The following is a 21,841-nucleotide window of genomic DNA, read 5'->3' as shown; positions in this document are numbered from 1 at the left end:
TGTCAGTGTACATTATTTGGACCTAAACTTCGTGTGATACTCCATTTATGAATACTTTTGTCTTCCAACCGATCAAATGTTGTGCAATATCAGCAATTGCTGTCAGCATCGAGAGTCATGGAGCTGCAGTCAGACTTTGATCCTGCAATCAGTGGTTTGCAGGCAAAATAATGATTTGGGCTTTAACGCCCCCAGCTGGTGTAGTGGTGAAAACAATCAACATAAAGGTTTACTTACGAGAATAATGCGAAAAATCCCAGGAAATGCCTTGAAATACACCAGAATTAGGAAATATCAAAGATAATTAACTATAAGGGATGTATTTTCATCCAAATAATGTTGATAATATATTCTGAATAAAGTATGTAGTTGGCTCCCAAACACAATGACATACATGAAGGTACGACAGGCTAGATCAGATTTGAAGCCAAATTTCCTAAAAAACACAACATATAAGAAATTTCCATAGCCGGTTAATGGATTATTCAGGTGTTTTTAGGGGGCAACATTGGTGACCGCGGGCACTACATTGATGACCCCTAATTTATAGTATAAAAATGACTCGAGCCAAATGATTTTTAAAAAATGACTATGTATAGTATAAAAAAGCAACATCTATGGATTAAAAATATGTTGTATGCATACTAAGGCCAAAAAGAATAAAATAAACTGCACATTTTAAAGTACTTTTTATTAGAAATACAGAGACAGGACAAAACAAAAACTCAACTATAAGTTAATCTGTTCCCAATTTTTTAAAAATACAAACTTAAAAATAAATTTAATCTTTTATAAAAAGAAAACCCGGAACTTTGATATTGATTTATTGTGTGACCTCAAACGAGACTGAAAACAAATTGTACCACCTTTTAGTCCAAAAATTACTTTGTCAATCAGAATTCACATTCATCACGATTTGAATAACAATGATAAAGCATTCATCCGATACCTTGCGCTAATTTCTATTGAGCTACGCTCACAAAATGAAAATAAGTACAGTGCTGTAAAACAAGCGTTCAATCTTTAAATATTTTTTTCTGATATTTTCCTTACGGCCAGTAAACGGCGCTGTGGTGCCACCAACAAGAGTATGGACAAACATGGCGGCTGTGATAGGTTAATAACCGTTTCACGAAAGAGATGCACACGTTAGCTTAACATTAGCTGTCTGGTTGTATCTATGTGATATTTCTTTCAGCAAGTACGCCGAACAGTCTTTTTCTTGTTATTTAAAAGTATGCATGACACAGTGGTAATGGAAGAGTAAAAAGAAAACGCCAAATATTGTAACTAATAAGTAAGTAATAAGGTAAGTTGTAAATAAAAACTTTAAATATTTAATTTTCATATTTTGCTTTCAGTATTTTTTGTGCTTGAATATGTTTTGTCTAAAGTTTTAAAGCTAACTTGGCAAGCTCAGACAAACATTTGAATATGCTGCTAAGTCTGATTTTACAACACTTTTTGCTTGTCTACAAAGAAAATAAATAACAGAAATTACATAACATTTAAAAAAATCACTCTTTGTAGGTTTGGAGTTTTATGTCTCATTCTTTAGCAGTTTTATTTAGTTGAGTTGTGATTTCACTATTAACTAGTTGCTGGGATATTTTTCTGGAAATGTCTAAATTTTAAATAAATGAATATAGCTTTTTAATGTTAAGGTAATGGTTTCAAAGGTAACAGTTTTGAAATGCCTTCCACACGAAGCCTAAATTTTAAGCATGAAGAAGGCGATAACATGCTTTATCTCTGTTTCCAAAATGTGACCGCTTTATAGAAGCTTCCAAGGTTTTTGTGACTTTAAACGACTGCCATATTGGATTCCAAGCATTGAGAGTGAGTGACTTTAGGTATACAGTATCAGAATTCACAGATCCCTAAAACGCCTAGGTCGTAGGGGCACCACTAAGGATATGCATCAATGATAAATCATTGTGCTTTTGATGAATATGGGAAAGAGTAATTAGACAAAAAGTCTATCAATAGCTGCCAGCGATCACAGATGAAAGTGATAAAAGAAAGGTCTCTCCCAAATACCCAAACAATCTTAAGCACCTCGGCACCAAGTCGTTCATACTTTCGTCCCTCGGGATGAAACGGAACACAAGAAAGCGGCCATGTCCCTCGGGTCAGGGTGACACAACACACTCTTCTGTTCAACAGCAGGGACCGACAGCTTTCACTGGTTTACCCCTGCCGCATCATACAGGTGCCCTGCCTATCCCTTAGAACGCGTCCAAACATCCCACTATCCTTTCCCAACACCTCTCCACTCATTCCTATCACCAACAAGAGCCCTAGCTTCCGATTTGCTTGTATATCAAACAGTTTACGACGCAGAGTATAAAATTTCATCTAAAATGCTGGAATCCAATGACAACTGGTCAATTTTCATAAAACACAGGTGGATGTTTTAAAATTACCCTCAACTTTTTTTGTTGTCTTCAAAACCCTTTTCAGACTCAAAGTTTGCAGATCGATTTGTATCTCATCTTCTTCGCTTGCTGTGACCGATTTAGAATTCAAGTGACCCTCGGAAACATCTATTGGTATTTAAAGAAGGTATTTGTCGATCATAAATAGCTTGGCTTTCACTCTGTTGATGCAACAATCTCTTCACCTGCCGCTTCCTCTCCTGCCTGAGCATCCACCACGTCTTTGTCTTCTGGTTTCAGTTCCGGGTCCAATTGAATCTCTTTGCCTTTGTCGTTTTCAGCGTCGCGCAGTTTAATCTCCGCGTACTCACTGGTGACGGAGGACAGCCCTCGAATCTCGTTCGGATCGCGCGCCTTCAATTTGACCATGTTGACGTGAGCGTAGTGCAGATGCTCGTCATCAGTTGTTGCTCCCTTGGCCATATCTTCGCTGTTGGCGTAAATGGCGTTGGAAACGTTGGACTAAAACACAAATGTTGATTAACAAGTGAATCCGTGTGTGAAACGAGTCTGTTGCACTGTGTCTGCAGTCCTGGTTGAAGGATTACACATTAGAGGGTTGGGTCTGCTTGGAAATATTAATATACTAGCCAGTATGCCAAGTTGTGTGACCTTATGCCACGGGTGCCTGCATGTCTTGCATGTTTTTGGAGTTTCTCTGTTGCAATACAGGTGATTCCAATCATCTGGACCATTATCGAGCTCCCACGCAAGCTAAAAATTGGCATCACCTGAGTTGAAGAAGAGAAACCTCCAAATCATGCAGGAAATGCGGCTCTCAAAGATCAGGTTGGCCACTCCTACCTTATGCTATTGATTTTGAGTCAATGCATTCAACAAGTATTGATTACTGTTGACCAGTTTTAGTCTAATGGTAAACACACCTCATTGTTGACCAAAACGTCTCTGGCGTTGTCAGCTTGTCCCTCATTGGGTGGGAAGTTGACTTTGGTTTTCCTGCAGTGCAAAACCAGCAAAAACATTAAGGACCTTATTTTTATCATCACTTGTGACTTTAGTGTAACTATCATTTAAAGTATTTCAACATTCTGGAAATTCAAATTGCGTATGTTCTGAATTAAATTAATTGTTACATTCTAAACTGGACTTCTAATTCCACAACACATGACTTGTTTCTCTTTATAAAATGAAAAAAAACAATCCTTAAAAATGAGCAACATTATTTGACATAGCAGGTGCTTGACATTCTTATTCATTTAAAGAAATCTATTCTGCTAGAGTCAAACTACAGGACTCCCTCAAAAAATTTGGATATTGTGATAAAATCAGTTTTTTGTAGTGCATTAAATAAATGTCATGCATTCTGCCTTTATTACAAAGCCACTAAAAACATTCAAAGCATTTTATTATTTTAATATTAGTTTGATTAGTTTAGTAGCCTATTAGTATACTTTTTCATGACACTGTAACATTTTGAGATGGAATTATTGTGTGTGTTTCCCATAATAGATAGATCAATTGATAGATAAATCTGCTTTATACTTCACTTTTGTACACATGTATACAAAACAAAATGTCGATACGTCTGACCCGCAGTTTCTGTCTGCGGTTTCCATAAATATATAAATAATACTTATGTAGTAAAAAAAAGTATGTAGTAAATGTTGGAGTCTCTGAAAAAGTATACCGTACAATAGTGCAAAAGAATCGTGAGGATCATAATTTACAAATAATCATAGTTATGAGTACTGTACAGTGGTGCAAGAGAAGCAGCTTACACTTTGAACACTTTAACTTGTATACTCTAATGTTTTTTATTTTTCTACAATAACATGGAATTTTATATATTACTTTAAATATATTGTCTTATTCTATCATGACATTACTTATATTGCCTATGTTATATATTCTATGATATTTGTATATATTTTATAAAGTAGCAGATCATTTATAATAACAATAAAAATAAAACACTAAAATTGTTATTAAAATATATAATAATGCAATAATATCATAATAATATTTAACAAAAAATAAATAAACTTACAACAATATTGCATTGAAAAGGTTTATAAAATACGGAACTGATTGCAATAACCCCCCAAATAATAGCTAAAATAATATGTTTTATGAATTTGTATAAAATAAGAGAATTTGTAACATAAATAATACATTTTATAGTTTTATAATAAAGAATGTGGAATAATAGAATAAAATTAACACATTAAAGCAATACATTCTTTTTATTTGTAATGAAATATTATTTTTACAGAATAATAAAGAATTTACAACAATTATAATATTTGTATAGAACAATACATAATTTATGATATTTGTTATGAACATGAAATGATATATTATGTATTATAATACAAATAATAAATAATTAAAATAATCTATTTCCTATATGTTTTTGTAGTAATAACAAAAAATAATATATTTTATAGAATATACCTAATTTATAATGATAAAAATAATTAACAATAACAATAATAATTAAAACATATGAAATAGTATTGAATTTATAATAATAGAAATAAGGACTAAGAAATAATACTAAAGCAAATACAATTAGTCTGGTTTGCAATGATCTGTGGTCTGTAAAGCCCTTTGAGACTCCTTGCGATTAAGGGTGTCACAAATAAACATGACTATTCTTTTACAAATATAATTTATTATTTTTCATGTTCAGCCTAAATACATTTTAAATCAGTTTACATAGTACATTATGAAAAATGTTAGTATTCTGTACTTTATCTGCCCTAAACATATTCAAATGATATTTAGTGTTTTTAAAACGAATCTGCATTCAACTCACATTTAATTCAAAAGTTAATGTTCACATTTTGCTCATACATTTACATTTTGCCTGATACAGTTGCTCACCTGCAAATGTACAAGAGCAGCAGGAGACTCAAGATCAGCATGGCCATCACCCCCACTGCCGAACCAACCAGAACTGTCACATCTAAAAAACCCAAACGGAATTTAAGCCTGCAGCTAATTTCACTCATAATCAAATCAATTTTGTTTAAAAAAAAAAAAAAAAAAAAGACCTGTTTGAGCGGCAGGAAAAGACATGTTAAAGGCAATGCTGTCGAGTCCGAATGGGTTGAGACTGAAGCAAACCAGCGAGGACATAAATTCTTGACCATCCAGGCGCTGCAGAAAGATGACACTTCTCCGGGTTGTGCTGTTAAGCGCCTGCTCACTGATGGGTAGCCGGTCTGAGCGATTCACGAGATGTCCGGATAATTCCCAGTACAGGGAAGGCGGCGGATTGGCCTGGCTGTCGCAGGAACATCGGGTCTGGGACGACACGTCCTGGCAGTGGGACGATGTCAGAATCTCTGGGGAGACTTAAAAGAGACCAACATGGTAGTCTTGGTCTTTTTCAGAGTTTCGGTTGCTGTTAATCAGAAACCATGACTACCTATTTAAAATTTGAGTGTTTAAAGTGGCTTTATGAGTTAATTTTTAAACAAAAACTTATAAGGCGCTATATAAATTTCAGTTTCCCATACAATTTTGTAAGAACCTGCTGGGTAGCCAGTTTAGGACGGCTATGTCCAACATAAGGCCTGTGGGGTGAATCTATCCCATTGGATGAGTTAATGCAGCCCTCAGTAAAATTCTGAGCATGTTAAAAAAGCAGGTCTCTAGCTCACGTCTATCAAAAGTTATGATTTTTTTTTTAAAATAAATACAACTCAAATCCTTCCCGTCGCGAGAGGGTAGTAAAGGTCTCCAGTTTTTCTTCATGTTAAACAATATTGTGCAGTATTTTCTCAGCTTTAGTCAGGTGTAGTTTTTTATGGGGCTTTTTCTTTTTTTCAAAGCATATGTGCTTCAAACCAGGGGTAAGATCAGGTCTTAAAAAATCCACACTGAACCGACCCAGGTCTGTGGTTATTAAAGCTCAAGATTTCTATATGAATGCAAGAGATAATGCTAAGAAATAACACAAGGAAAAATAGAACATATGAACATATATTGAGCCCCAAAAAATGTCAGCAAGAGAGAAGCCCGACCCGAATGTCCTTATTGATGTTTCAGGCCCACCAGGGCCAAAATTCGGCTTGGGCCCCGGCTTATAAAAGAGACTACCTGTAAATGTGTTTTTCCTCAATGTTAAGTGAATCGTTGCTGTGCTATGTCTTTAGGAATGGCTTTCTGAGAGTTTTTTTTGGGTTTGTTATTACATAAATTACCACATTTCTGGTTGCTAGGCTGGTGAAGCTGTTATGAGGGAAGTAATTTGCTCAAAAGTTGCTTTGTTTAATTCTGACTGATACAAATGTTTGTCTTAACATTGTTAAAAAAAAAAGTTGGTGCTCACATGCGACATCGATGGCGATCGGCTGTGCTGCTTGTCTGCCGTGAACGTTGACATTTTCGCAAAAAAACGTGTCTGTCGACAGCTTGGTGACGTTGAAAGTGATTTCCGGTCCAGCGCCAATGGGCGTCTTTCTTCCAGCGCTAACTTTGTACCAAATGATGTCGGCGGCTGGAGGGTTTGCAAGGCTGTTACACTTTAAAGTGACAGAACTCCCGTCAAGTATCGAGCCAGGTGGCGATACTGATGTGTTCTTCGGGGGATCTGAAACACAGTGATGGGCTTATCAGTGCCGTGTGGGTCGAAAGGGCGAGCTATTTCCGGTTAGAGCAGTTCTTTACCAAACCACCCTAGTTTCATATGCGCTTTTACCGAACCTGATTTAAAAACGCATATGAAACTGGAGTGGTTTGGTTGCTCTGAGTGTAAAATAAAGTATGTTTTTTTTTTCAGATTCAAGACATATTGTTTTTCTCCTGGTGCACAAACTGAACCGTGCAGAATGAAACCAATGTACTCTATGAAATCACAAATTATTGAAATCTTAATCAGTGTGACCTCTGCTGTTGTCTTTTAGAAAGCAGTTCTCATGATTTTGACGGTAACATCTCTTACTTTTCTTTGTTGTAATGTCCAGCATACTCGAAATGGAGTTTTGTAAAAACCTCTGGGCTTTCTTGGTTCTAACTGGATGTTTTTCCATTTGTTGACACCAAAACTTTTAGACTACAGCGTTGTTCCAGAGAGTTGCTGTTGAACCTGTTCTGCTGAATTTTAATGATTTTGTCAAGGTATTCATCATTGACTTCTGCTGCCTGAACATCAAATGTGAACGGTTGTCTCACCTTCGTTGGATATGAGTCTCGCGCAGAGTATCAATCAAAAGTGGGACATGTCATTGCGTATACTTCAGACATGATGAGTCGGTGTATGTTGACCTCCATGGCAGGAGCTCCACCGAACCCATAGATTGATTTACCGAACCCCTGGGGTTCAATCGAATTTAGGTTAAGAACCACTGTGCTAAAGTCAAGTTGGCCACTAACTGCATGTCGTATGAGTCAGAGTTGTGGCATATATCTACATCTTCACTTTGCGAGTGTTGCCGTTTTGTAAAAAATCATTTTAAGTTTCACTTACATTGAACATCCAGCTGGATGGCAGCTGAGGTTTCTTCTCCCAGAAGGTTCTTGGCCTTGCAGCGGTACTCGCCGCTGTGTCTGGGCTGGGCAGCGCCCAGGGTCAGGACATTCCCGATTTGTAGGTCCTCTCCATTATTGATAGACCAACTGTAGTTGTACACGGGAGGATTACCTCGGCTCTGGCATTGTAGGACTATTGGCGTCCCCTCGAGGATGGTGTCAGGTGGCTCCACAACCACCATCGTGTCTTTGGGTGGGACTGTTCACACAGGAAAAAAAAAAAAACTTAGCACCTGACTACTGAGGTTTGCTGGTCGCTAATGCCATAAGCTGGGTTAGGAATAGTGAATGAGCCTCCATCGCTTTTAGTGATTGATTTCTAATGTTATATTTCCAGTTTAGGTTTCAAGGTGTCTATTAAAAAATGAATGTGAAAAAAGATGGTAACATTAATAGGGCTAATAACTCTTTTGACTGATGTCCTCTTTGGTCCACCAGATGTTGTAAAAGTGCCCAACCTCTTGTTTGTCAAAAAATAAAACATTATCACGCAATACATAAAATGAATGTATAATGCTACAGTGGACCTGTTGGGGAAAGGATCAATTCTAGGGTTGAAGTAAGAGCTAAAATAATTGATCTAGCAAGGCCAACATTAAACACACAAAATTTTTAATTACCAGATTTTTGGAACTTGATTATAAGACGCACCCTCAAAATGTTCTTCTTTGAGTTATATATTTCTCATATAAGGGACACAAAGTTAAAACTAAAGTTAAAATGGCGTTTGGAAAAAAGGTTTATTTTCTTTCATAGAACATAAACATTAGGAAATCTGGTTCATTACTAAATAAACCTGATTAATTAATACATTGTTACCCTACGCATTTCATTGTAACTATGCACTTCCAATTTTATTTACCGTATTTCCTGTCTACAAGGCCAAGCGAATTAAAGGGCCACTTACGAATTTCCTGCATTTTGGGTTTTTTTTCAAGTATGCCTGTACTGTAGTCCAGAAAACACAGTAATTTTTTTCAACATCAAAAAATGGCAGCTTTACCACAACCCAAATTGTTTGTATGGGGAGCATGTGTTTTCAAGCGTAACCCTTGTGAAGATGTGTTGCAAAATGAGAACGTTAGAACTAAGTTTCCATCTGATTGAACTGATTTGCTGTGAACGCACAACCTGTAAACATAGTGTCTAAATTTAACTTCAGTGATTAGCTTAGCAACTGTTAGCATGTTATCAGTTCGTATTGAAAGGACAACAGAGTATAATCGGTACATGTTCTATAAATCATGACTTTGGCTTTCGTACTTATTCTCTTGTTAGTATTGTTTTCGAGCATATTGTAACCAAATTGTTAAAAAAAAATTGAAAATACTTATATGTATCGATATCATGACAAGAAACGTAATTCTTTTTCGTCGTAGAATGTGTGGAAACATGTGGGCCTGAGAGGGATGGGGGCCACCAGGCCCAGTACACACCACAGGAACTGGTGCTGCTAATACCCCAGTGGTTAAGGGATCCAACCAACCAACCTTCAGTATTAACAATAAAACTGACAAGATAAACATGAATTTATTACAGTCTTGTAAAGCTCTACAAAGTGGACTTACATTGAACATCAAAAGTGGTGACGGACGAATTCTGCTCTCCGAATGCGTTCCGCACCATGCAGTAAAAACTGGGCCCATTTTCCGTTACGACGACGGTGTATCGCTTCCTTTGTCCCACTTGAGTCACCTGACCGGCCACCACTTGGTACCATGCATATGCATAGGGCGCAGGATTGGCGTAGGTGTCGCAGGTCAGCCATACCGTTGTGCCCTCCGTTACAGGGGTGGTAAAGCTCACTGATGTGTTTTTAGGCCCATCTAAATGCAACAAATAAACAGGAATGAATGCTGTTTGTTCAATAATTAGTGTTTGATTACAGCCCCTAAGGATAACAGGACGTTTGAGGAGTAAATTATACATAACATCATACTCTCTCACATTGGCAACTATACCCTTACACAAATACAGTCATACTCATGCACAAACAGTACTATACTTTCTCATACACCTGACTATACTCTCAAACACATTTTGCTATATTCACATACACACACTACTCTCACACACACTACTATACTCTGTTACATATTACTATGGTCTCATGCACACACTGCACTGCTGCCCCACACGCACTATTATACTCTCTCACACACACTTCTATTCTTTCTCGCATGCTATTAAGATTGCTATTACTGTTGGAGTTTTTTACATCTCGTGTGCTGATCACTTACCGCTCAGTGTTTTACTTTTGATAACCATGGCGATGCACACTGATCTTTTTGTATATATTGGACAGTTTGACGTCAAACTGGTGTTGGTCCCAGTGTAGTTGTATGTCTGATAGAGTATAGTAGTATGTGTGTGGCATTATAGCAATGTGTGCATGAGACCATAGTAGTATGTATAAGAATATAGTAGTGTGTGTGTTAGAGTAGTGTGTATGAGAATATAGCAAAATGTGTACGAGAGTATAGTAGTGTGTATGAGAGAGTATAGTACTGTTTGTGCATAAGTATGACTGTATTTGTAAAAAGGTATAGATAGATATAGATGGATAGTAATATGTATAAGAGTATAGTAGTGTGTGTTTGAGAGTATTATATGAATGATTATATAGCATGTGTGTACGAGAGTATAGTGGCATGTGTGAGAAAGTAGTGTGTTTATGAGAGTATAGTAACACGTGTATGAGAGTATAGTAGTTTGTGTGAGAGTTTAGAAGTACCGTATTTTCCGCACTATAGGGCGCACTGGGTTATAGGGCGCACCCCCAAAAAATAGTTTTTGGTCCTATATCTTCCATACATAAGGCGCACCGGATTATAAGGCGCTACAATGGGAATGTCGACAAAACAGTCAGATAGTTCAGTCAAACGTATTACCCCCTTAACGTTCCGAAAGCCTTCAAAGAAGCAAATACGTGTCGTAGACACGTGCGGATGCGGTGTCCGTACGATGTCACTCAAATGCATCGTTTCAAATATCATTCGGAAGGTTAAAGTCTTGGGATTCAAGAAATGCCAACCATTCCTTAGTTTCTATTTTCTTTTTCGCTCGCAACTTTACTGTGCATATGACAATAAACACTTGGGATTGAGTTTAATTTAAAAAAGACCCATCACAGAAACATCTATCACTTTGAAACAAGATACTGGGAAAATATATGGCCGGAGTAGCTCACCGAAGTCGTTGTGTTCAATAATAATGTGCAACCATGGTCCTCTTATATCCGTGAGTGTAGTAAATCCAGGAGAGTAAAATATTTACAAATACAGAATGGTAAAACATGTTTCCTCTATGCCGTAGACAACCGAACTTGCTATTCACATTCATCTTTTTCGGCCAATTGCAGGCTTTGTTTTGTCCCTTTAGCCTATGCAAGCCTGTAAATGATAAAAAGGATCCGCCCCCTTTACCTCCAAATAACTTTAGCCAATAGTGATCGATTCAACTGATGATTGACACATCTTTTTCGGCCAATTGCAGGGTTTGTTTTGCCCCTTTAGCCTATGCGAGCCTGTAAATGATAAAAAGGATCCGCCCCCTTTACCTCCGAATAACTAGCCAATAGTGATCGATTCAAATGATGATTGACACATTGGTTAGCCAATGAAACGCCGGTATATAAATCCCAGCATACACCGCGGACTACTTCGCGTTCGAGGGGAAATCTAGTCTGCGGCTACTTGCATTAGTTGCAAGACTTTGCGACCTAATATTGATCCATATATAAGGTGCACTTTATTATAAGGCGCATGGTCAGCTTTTGAAAAAAATTAAGACTTTTAGGTGCGCCTTATAGTGCGGAAAATACGGTATGTGTATGAGAGGTTACTAGTATGTGTGAGATAGTACAATAGTGTGTATGAGATTATAGTAATTAGTATGAGAGTGTACAGTAGTGTTTGTGCATGGGTATGACTGTCCATATGAGCATATAGTTGTGCATGTGAGAGAGTATGATATATGTGAGAGCAAGCAGGATGTCCTTCTTAAACGGCTTCTCATACCTAAGACCATTTCCAAATATTGACATCCTCGTACACAATAACTTGCCACTGTTTCACTACATGACATTGTTATGCAAGTCTGTTTGGACCGATGAAGACTTCTAATGTAGTAATGTACAGTACGCAACTTCCTCCTCTTGTATTTCCTCATTTGTAACGTTTTCTTTTGCACGTGTTTCTACGTCATAGTATACGCACTCAAACACGGCTACACAATCATGTACTCGCCAATACAAAGCGTGCGACAGGAACATTTTGTAAAGCTTTCTCAACAAAAATGATACTTAACTACAGCAAACAGACAGGAAACCAGAATATGCTGTTTGAAATAAAATGTGAAGAAATTTGTACGGTACTTTAACCATGTTTTTAGGAATGATTATCTACTATCTATGACTATCCACAGATCATATTACATTTGGACCTATCATACAAAACTAGAACGATGAAAGAGCAATACATCTTTTTCTCATGTGTAGACAATTGTTTATCCACTGAAGATATCATAAATGAAAACCTACTTTTCAAAAAGTTTACTCATTTTTTAAATTTGGATTAAATCTTCAAACATAACAATGGTTGGATGGTTGTCATTGTAACCTGTGCAGTCCTTTGAGACATTTTGTGATTTATGGCTATACAAATAAATGTGACTTGACTTAAACATTCCTGATGTACAAATGATATACGTATAATATACTGAAAGATCGCCCATGGTGTTGAGGTCAATATGTCATGATTAATATTATTTCTTTCTTTTTTATACATTTAATTTTTGCCATACTTCTGCAGCATTTATTGCCCTTTTGAATATTTTTAATTTTGTATTGTTGTTTGACTGTTTCGTACCATTTTTGTTCAACAAAAAGCACAAACAAATCTATTGTTTTGTAGATATTTTTAAATAAAGATTCAATCCAAAATTCACACATTTCAATTTTACCTCAGGAAAATAATTGTATTCAGAAAACATAACTTTGCTATTTTATATACGTATATAACGCAATAGAACATATTTTGATTACATCTCATCTCATCTCATCTTTAAAAATATTCTTATTTAATGTAAAAAAAAATCTTTTTGTATACCATTTCGTTTTACAATTTTATATGAATAAAGGATTTAAACAATCTATATTTTTTGCGACATTACCCCCAAATAAACTCCTTATAAAGATCCCAATTTTTAGTTTCCTGCAACCTAAGTGTCAAATTGTAGTATTTTCAAAGACCATATTTATTTGTGTATGATGTGCTATTTTCTTTACCTATGAAAATAGCTTGGTAAGGGTGTGCGCTATATACAGGTTTTTATGGTACTACCATATCGCTGACCTCAATTGCAAAATATTAGATGCGATGGGAATCAAGCCTGGGTCACGGCGGTGAGAGCGCCTAACTCTAACCACTACTGATATAGATGCCGAGTGAAAAGGCATTCGCTTTTATCTCGTCATCACACTATTTCTAGTCACGTTACCGGAGACGAATGTTAGAGAATGAAGAAAACAAAGTCCAGTGTTCTCATTTGCCCGCGTCCCTGCGTCCGAGACGCATCATTTTTGCTGGGGACGCATAGTGTCAAATCAACGTGCGTCCCTGGGACGCAACTTTTTGGACGCAAAATTGTCATTATTCCCCGATTATTTTGTTTAGTAACAAAGATTTACCGCACTCCAAACTTTACGTCAGGCAGATCCGCCATTGTTAATCTGGTCTCGCGGTTTGAGTTTTCGTCTGCACGCTGATCTCGGCAAACGAGATCTCGTTGCTTCGAGATTACGTCATTGTTGTGGCGGTTGTTGAGTAAAAGAGAAGTATGCCCCCGAAAAAACAGTTGGTATTAGGTGCAAATAAAAAAAATGGTAATTTCTTCAGTGTCAGTAATAAGTCGAAACATAATACAGAAAGTGGTAACAACGGCAATAATTCCGGCACGAAAAAACGGCGGAGAAATTCTTCAGAAGATCGCGCAGGCAAGGAAAACACGTGTGTTGAAGCGAACGATTCGACGAAAGAAAATAAACAAAAGAATACTCCTAGCAAAAAAAAAGACTTTACTGCCAAAATGGACTAAATTATATTCCTGGTTACACTATGAGGAGGATGATAATGGAGGCTACATGTTCTGTGATGAGTGCACGCAGCAACACAACACCAGCTTATGAAGATGCATCTTACCAAACAATTGGACCTTGAATAGAATATATGAACTGAAAAATCTGAAGTGATTAAAACTGCATGAATATATAGACTAATATTTCAGCAATATTACTTTGTATAATGTACAATATTTTTGTGAACTGAAAAATATAAAGTGATAACTGCTTTGTATAATCAATTAAGTGTGATGATTAAAACTGAAGGAAAATATAGATTTATATTATATATTTGTCGCCGATTTACAATTTCAACCTCGATAACACAAAATCTTGGGGACCCATAGATTTTTGAGCATGCGAGTCCCCGGGACCCATCACTTTTCAGAGGTAAAATGAACACTGAAAGTCGTGCAGAAATGTATAAATAGATGCATAAAAGCACAACAAGGGAAATAACTTTCTGATTTATCTGATGATGAATCGGACGTTAAAATGAATTATATAAAAACAATGTAAATTTTATGTTGGTATTGTGTTCATAGTTTGTGTTGTCAATAAAATATTTAAATCCCAGCCAACCTCCTAAAATTTAGACACAATACTGTCACGGTTGCCATGGCGCCCAATTAGCCCCGCCCATGTGGCGCCAGCCTCGACCCGTTGACAGATTGGCTTCCCGTTTATTTAAGCTCAGTGCTCTCAATCACCCTTGGTCAGTCTGTCAACGAACCTCTGCCCCGCAAGACATGGGTTTTGACTGTCCGGTTCCCTGCCTGTCTTTCCTGTCCGGTATTGTTCCCGTCTATTTTGTCCTGTTAAATATCGATCTCCAGTTTCGTTCCCATCTAGTTTGTCCTGTTTAATTTCGATATTCAGTTTTGATATCAATCCTGTCTGTCCCGTCCTGTCCGGTATTGCTCCATCTGTCCGATATCTGCTCGAGCAATTGGTATCGGTCTCGTCGGCCTTTGGCTTCCTGTCATTCCACGCCAGACTGCTGCCTAACATGAATGACTTCCCATTTCCCGTAAAATAAAAGGCTTGTGTGAGAAACGTCAAGCATTTGGGTTTTCCTCCTGTTCCGGTTCATGACAAATACTTAATTTAAGCTGAGATAAAGTGAAACAGATTTTTTATTTTTGATGAAAAATTAAGGGTGCGTGTTATACTCAAATAATTACGGTGAGTAATTTGTGAACCATGTGCCTTACAGTACGTGCCAATACTTACACAAAACTTGAAGAGTCAAAGTGCGTTCTGAGTGAAGCTCTGTACGTCCTCCTTGCCTCCTGTAGATGGCGCTGCAGGTCAACTGTTGTCCGTTGTGTTGGTAAGTCGCGTTGAAACTCATTAGGGTGGTTACCCCCGCCGTCACCTCCACTTGGGTGACGAGGCCGAGTAACGGCGTCCACGTCAACAGTGGCGGCAGCAGGGGGCAAGTACCCGGTGCTAAGCACTCGATGTTCAGCGCAGTACCCTCCACATTCTCAACCACACTGGGGGTGATAACGAGCCGTGGTGTTGAATCTACAATGCCAAACCAGAACACGTGAAAAGTTAGTGAAGGGGTTGGGAAACCTTTTGACTCTAAGAGCCATAAGAGTTAAATATTTTGCCAAACTATTTATGTTTTGAGACAAAATTCAGCAAAACCGCCAAGCCCGCTATCCATACAAAAGCTAATTTTTTAGTGCATTTTATTTTGCTGCACGCTGTTAGATGATTTGATAAAATGTATGAAATAATGATAGTGCAGGAGCAAGCTCAAGTAACCCTACCCAACCCTGAAAGTAATACACTTTGAATTTCAATGACAGTTCAAATGAATGACAAGAAGGTTCATTAAATAAGCAAAGAAAACACAATTCCAATGTTTTCCAGTTCAGGGATCTCAAATGCATGGGTGGAGAAGCAACTTTACCGTTACTGGCTCCATCTAGTGTTAAAACTGAGAAGTGCAACAGAGTTTAGCTCAAGTGCCATGTGCGGGCCATATTCAACTACATTTTCAGAATTTGCTGCGGGCCAATCAAATCTGACCTGCGGGCCGCAGTTGGCCCCGCGGGCCGTAGTTTGGACACCCCCGGTTTAAAGCTTTAGTGTTGTACAAAAGAAAATTTGAAACAACAGTTTGATCACTTTTCAGGTGTTAAACCTTGATAACCTTAACTTTGGAGTTAAACCTGAATCGAGGCTTGAAACCCAAACATGACCTTGGACGGACTTTGAAACTGACCTTCGATATCCAATCTGACGCTTTCATCAAAGCTGTATCTGAGTCTGTCGCACTCCAATCTGAAGTAATAATAGTAACTGTTGTCTCTTGTCACTTCCTCAAAGGTGGTGCTGCAGTCCTTATCCTGACACAAATCAGAGAGAATAAAACACTGAAAGATGTCTCAGAAACTTGATTGTAGTCTATAGAAATTCAAATAACCAAATAATGACAGTAAGGTATTTGAAACCAACTGTTTTTAAAACCGTTTAGTCTCACAATAATGCAAAAACACACATTTTCAGAGCAAGTTAGCGTTAAATAGTCTCATTGTTGCTAATTTCTAGGTTCACAATAAAGCGTTACTGTAGTAGCGCATGTGAAAGCTAACATGAGAGGTGAGCCTGGGAGCTAGCTAGCTATCTTTATACCGCTAGTTTTAAATTTAACACCGATCCAAGGTTAGAAGTAAATGTTTGCAAAAACGTTGAAGGCGGAAAATAACTAAATACCGTATTTTCCGCACTATAAGGCGCACCGTGTTATAAGGCGCACCTTCAATGAATGATATATTTTAAAACTTTTTCCATACATAAGGCGCACCGCATTATAAGGCGCTATAAGTGCATGCTGGTTTAAGATCAGGTAATTGTGCCATTTTGTAATTGTAATCCTGTGCAGTCCCTCGAGACATTTTTGTGATTAAGGGCAATATAAATAAATGTGACTTGACTTGGCTACAGTAGAGTTACGTTATGCAACCATTAGATGGTTCCGCGCTAAAGGGAATGTCAACAAAACAGTCAGATAGGTCAGTCAAACTTTATTAATAGATAACAAACAAGCTTTCCACAACTCCATTCACTCCCAAAATGAATAAACAGCTGTTTTATTATTTTCTCTGAGGTAAAGCATTTTCGTGACACATCTTTAACATCATTGAACAACAGCAAGGCATAACATTTTACTTTTCCTCGGTTTATTCAACACGCAAAAAAACGTCTGATACTGTTATGGTAAATTAAACGTTAGTGCAATCGCAATATAGTGACGCTCGTAATGTGCAAAAACAATAACAAGTGCAAAACAATGACAATAAAGCAATAACATAATAACTGTAAAATGCAAAACGTAAACAGCTCATCCTCATGTTTCCTCCACTCCCGCACCATCCATTCATTAATGTTAAACTCTCGCTGCTGCTCTATTTCCGTGTTCTACTGCGTGGTGACTGATTGCCTTGAGTTTAAACTCTGCGTTGTAAGCGTGTCTCTTAATAGGAGCCATTTCAGGGTCTTTATACAAACGCACAAATCAAAGAGAATCTTCTTTTAATATTTCCCAGTATGCACAGCGCACTTCTTCTTCTACGCGAAAAATTGAGTCGGTGGCTGCTTCTCTTAGTTGCGAGACCTTCCAATTCAATATTGATCCATATATAAGGCGCACTGGATTATAAGGCGCATAGTCAGCTTTTTAAAAAAAAAAAAATCAGATTTTATGTGCGCCTTATAGTGCAGAAAATACGGTAACTGCGCCGGGGTAAGTATTTCAATGATGAAATATACAATATTACAGGTCACCAATCTTTTTGAAACCAAAATTTTCTTTTTTTATTTACCAGTTTGATATGCGATTCTAATAAAGAGCAAGTTATATTATTAGTGTGCTGTTACTATTACCATCATGTTAATACCAGGATGTAATTGTTAGAAGTAGGGTTAAAATAACCTCAATTAACCACTTGGGATTTCAATATATTTTTAATTTAAAGGTTTATTTTGAAAAAAAATGGGAGGAATTCATCATTAAAGAAACTGATCATGACAGTGATGTTTCTTAGCAGTTACAAATCAAATTCCCTAAAATCACTATAAACCAGGGGTCGGGAACCTTTTTGACTCAAAGAGCCATAAAAGCAAAAAATATTAATTTTATTTTGGGAAAGATCCACACCATATATTATGAGACAATTTACTAAATTGCTAAACCCGCGCCCCGGACAAAAGCTTAGTCTTTAGCACATTTATTTTTGATGATTTGATAAAAATTTTGAAAAGAGAATAATGCCAGAGCCCCTGTCCCAAAATCAACAAACATACCACTTTAAACTTGTCTCTTTCTTGCAATTACTCAAGATCGGTTAAACTCCTTTTGACCCTTTTTTTCATACATATTGGTTTCAAAACCAGATGCAAGCAGTTATTGTGTAAAAACGTCACAACATTCTGCAAATAGGGAGCCTGATGAGCTCACTTTTGGCACAGACGGCGTAGGGCAAGAGATGGGAGGGAGTGCTTGCACTTTTTGCATAGCTCCACCCATCCCTCCCACTTACCCAATCAAATGACTAAGTTCTCTTCCGGTGTTTTGGCGTATTTACAGTTCTGTGGATTCATCATAAGGTATCTGAACACTGAATACAGAATATATAGTGAACTTTTATACAAATGATTCTTTAACGTTGTACAGCCAAAACGAGTTTTTTTTCCCCCTTTTTTTTGTGTGACACCTTGACTGTAAATTGTATTGAAAAACGTACCCTATATATACTGCGAAGTAATTCTTGGTAAGTTAGCTTTGGCTTGTCATTGCGTGTACTTGAATAGGAGAGACGACTCAAGTTTTGAACAAGATGGAGAAATTTTGCATGCAATCAAATTTGTCTCTGAGCCACAGTTACTCATAGAAAGAGCCATATATGGCTCGCGAGCCATAGGTTCCCGACCCCTGCTATAAACCATCACAGTTGAGCTATAGTACTTTCATAGGCACATTTATGAAACCTCTGTCCCAACTTAAAATTGTAATGTATGTTTTTAGTATTTATACATTTATTACGACCCTAACCCAATTTGAAAAGCGTACATATTAGACAGCGTTTTGATGAAGTACTGCTTACATATCGTCATCTTATTTGTCCGAGATGGGAAGATTGATGGGGAGGAGATTGCTTTTTCCTACCTGCAAATTCCCAGTGAGATTTCCCTGCAGGAGACCTCGCAACGCACTCTCCCCCCTCGAGAATCTGGAGTTAAACACAACCGTCCTGGAATAATACCCAACTCTCCATTGGGCGGCACAGCTGCTGTCCAAGTTCCTCTCGTGTTCCGGAGTCACCGTGAACCCGCAAGGTATGTGAATACACGACCCGCTCACGCCGCGCACGGATTGCGGCAACAGAACCGCAAACTCCTGACACAGGAAGCCTGAAACAAAAATCGTTATTGTATTACAAAGGACGCTGTAAGGAATGAAAAGACATCATCAGTGAATGCTTTTCAAGGAGCTGTATGGAATTTTGAACTTTGGGACTCTGGCCCCATTTTCTGGCTTGTATCATTGTCATTATTTGCCCATTGCTCTCACTTGCGCTCACTCGTTTAGCCCGAGCTGCCTCTCGTTTCCTAATAAATTCTCATATTTAAACCTGGGCTTGATAGCTGGTGTGGGTGGAATAAGCCCACAACTCACTGGTCGGTTCGTCCACCGGCAGTTCTCCCAGTGCGTCTACAGCTACCTCATTCACTCCTTGTCAGTCTGTGAGTGAACCTCCGCACATGCGAGGCAAGCATTTTTTGACTCTGGCTCCCCGTTCCTGTTTCCTGCTCATCTGTCCCTGGCTTCCCGATCGTCTCCGGTTACCTGACTCCGTTTTCCTGTTCCGGCTGCCCGAATCGCTTCTGCTCTCCGACCACGCTTCGTTGGCGACGGCTTCCTGCTCCTCCTGCCCAGCGAGCACCGGATCGCTGTTGTTTGTTTCCCTGCGCCTGAATTCCTCGATTCCCCAATAAAGGATTGTGTGAAACATTACGCGTTTGGGTTTACTGCATGTTCCGGTCGTGACAATCTTCCCTTAGTCGGCTCCTTCGTGATGCGCATGCAAGTATGTGCATTTCTTAGATGCACTTTTTTCATCTTTCTTGGAATTTGCATTGGGACTCTACTTGAAGCAAGTGTTTTTTACCTTCACCATTTTCATTCTACGCTCACAAATAGAATTAAAAAAAAAACCTGTAGGGATGAGCATGCAGTTACTCCCCGCACATTAACCCCTCCCCCATTCCTCATATCTAATGTTCCGCACTGAACAGCTCTGATAAAAGTAAGATAAAAGCAGATAGGCAGGATGGAAAAAAATCTAAGGGGTTTAAGAACACCTCAAACGACAAACTCCACTTTTCAGGTGTAGAGTTATAGAATTGTCTTTATTGTCATTAACATTGATAATCGCCAAATGGTACATTACTTTTAACAAGAAAATTGGGTGAACAAAAATAAATTAATTTTCTATAACTTCATTCGAATATATAAGTACAAAATTGAAATAAAATGTGATACGCTTTTTGTTTTTAAACATTGTCCAAGAACAAATTTTGAAAATTAATTATTTTATACAAAAATAAAACTATTCCAATTACTGTGGGACATGGTGATTCAAATCCATGTTTATTAATACATCATTATAACCTGCATTGCATTTTAAAAAATGGAATAATCATTAAAAGTATATGGTTCTCATTTTCCCAAAATATAAGCCAAGCTAATAAGATCTGTTATTAATGATTTTGAATTTCAAAATGTTGAAAGGAAGTGAGGTGGAAATAAAACGGAGCGTCTGAATTATTTAATACGTCCTGGTAGAATTTTTATTTTATTTTATTTGTTTAAAAAAAAATATTAATTTGAAAGTGGGAAAAAAATACATGAACTTTTATTGAATACTGGTAGGTCAAGAAATTAGCATTTATTTTACATCAAATGAGCCTCACCGAATGGGAGCTGACATAATTGTCGGCCATCTTGTTGCTACAGGTACCCAAAAACCTGGGCAAAAAAATGAAGTATAATCGTATGTTTTGGTCACTTTGAGTCTACCTAGCTTGGATTCTTCTTTGTGCTTTGTAGCATTCGTTTTCGGCTGCACGATACCGTACAGCAGCATCTAGAGGTCCAATATTACACACTGTCCCTTTATGAAAAACGGTCTGCAAAATTTTTTGTTGCACACTTTTCGTAATCAATTTATTTACATAAATTGGAAATGGCAATAAACAAGTGGAGGTGATAATTATTATTTGGTTTTATTAAACATTTTGAAGGCAAAAGGAGAAAAATAAACAAAAGGGAAAGTAAATCATTCATTTTTATTGGATGGTCAGAAAAAAAACTCACCTTCAAGCAGACAGCAAAGTAGAAAACACTTCACAGCGACGTGCGTCATTTCCTCGTTTGGCACGTTAAAACCAATTCTTGCAAACTGCGATGCTCGACCTGAGTTTGTCTTCAAACTCAACTGATATAGTCCATCAGCGTTTGTGGAAACACGCGTGTAGTTGTGTCACTTTAGGGCATTGTTCAACTTTAATGAGGAAGCTGTAAGTTTATTTACCTTAAAAGAAAAAAATAACTGCAAAGTCCTACTCGTCTCTCATTCCATTCAAATCTAAAAACCTTCCACTTGACATTCAAACAGACACCTCGAGGCAAAAAGGGACTTTTAATCTTAAATATTTGAAGAACGCAGGAAACGTGATTTGGAAAGCGACGTTCTGAAATCAACTGAAA

General features: G+C 37.6%; 1 protein-coding gene and 1 long non-coding RNA gene across 2 annotated transcripts; one reads left to right on the top strand and one right to left on the bottom strand.

The window, feature by feature from the left end:
* Window positions 1-715: 715 nt before the first annotated feature.
* Window positions 716-21,697, bottom strand: LOC148372512 (myelin-associated glycoprotein-like). Its single transcript, XM_088327089.1, has 12 exons — window positions 21,666-21,697; window positions 21,449-21,569; window positions 19,238-19,482; window positions 16,295-16,418; window positions 15,289-15,585; window positions 9,506-9,763; window positions 7,876-8,136; window positions 6,739-6,999; window positions 5,456-5,758; window positions 5,286-5,367; window positions 3,323-3,395; window positions 716-2,900 (listed from the first exon to the last, which is right to left on the bottom strand). The coding sequence occupies exons 2-12, from the start codon at window positions 21,495-21,497 to the stop codon at window positions 2,595-2,597; spliced, it is 2,259 nt and encodes a 752-aa protein (XP_088183215.1). The 5' UTR covers window positions 21,498-21,569; window positions 21,666-21,697; the 3' UTR covers window positions 716-2,594.
* LOC148372513 (uncharacterized) lies at window positions 917-5,430 on the top strand. The gene is made up of 4 exons (XR_015849545.1): window positions 917-1,309; window positions 2,464-2,565; window positions 2,720-3,227; window positions 5,278-5,430. It is a non-coding gene; the product is annotated as an uncharacterized LOC148372513 (long non-coding RNA).
* Window positions 21,698-21,841: the final 144 nt, after the last annotated feature.

Source organism: Urocampus carinirostris, chromosome 2 (genome assembly GCF_059441175.1).
Source record: "Urocampus carinirostris isolate Australia breed hairy pipefish chromosome 2, RoL_Ucar_1.0, whole genome shotgun sequence".
Taxonomy (NCBI): Eukaryota; Metazoa; Chordata; class Actinopteri; order Syngnathiformes; family Syngnathidae; genus Urocampus; species Urocampus carinirostris.
This window is presented reverse-complemented; position numbering and strand designations above follow the sequence as displayed.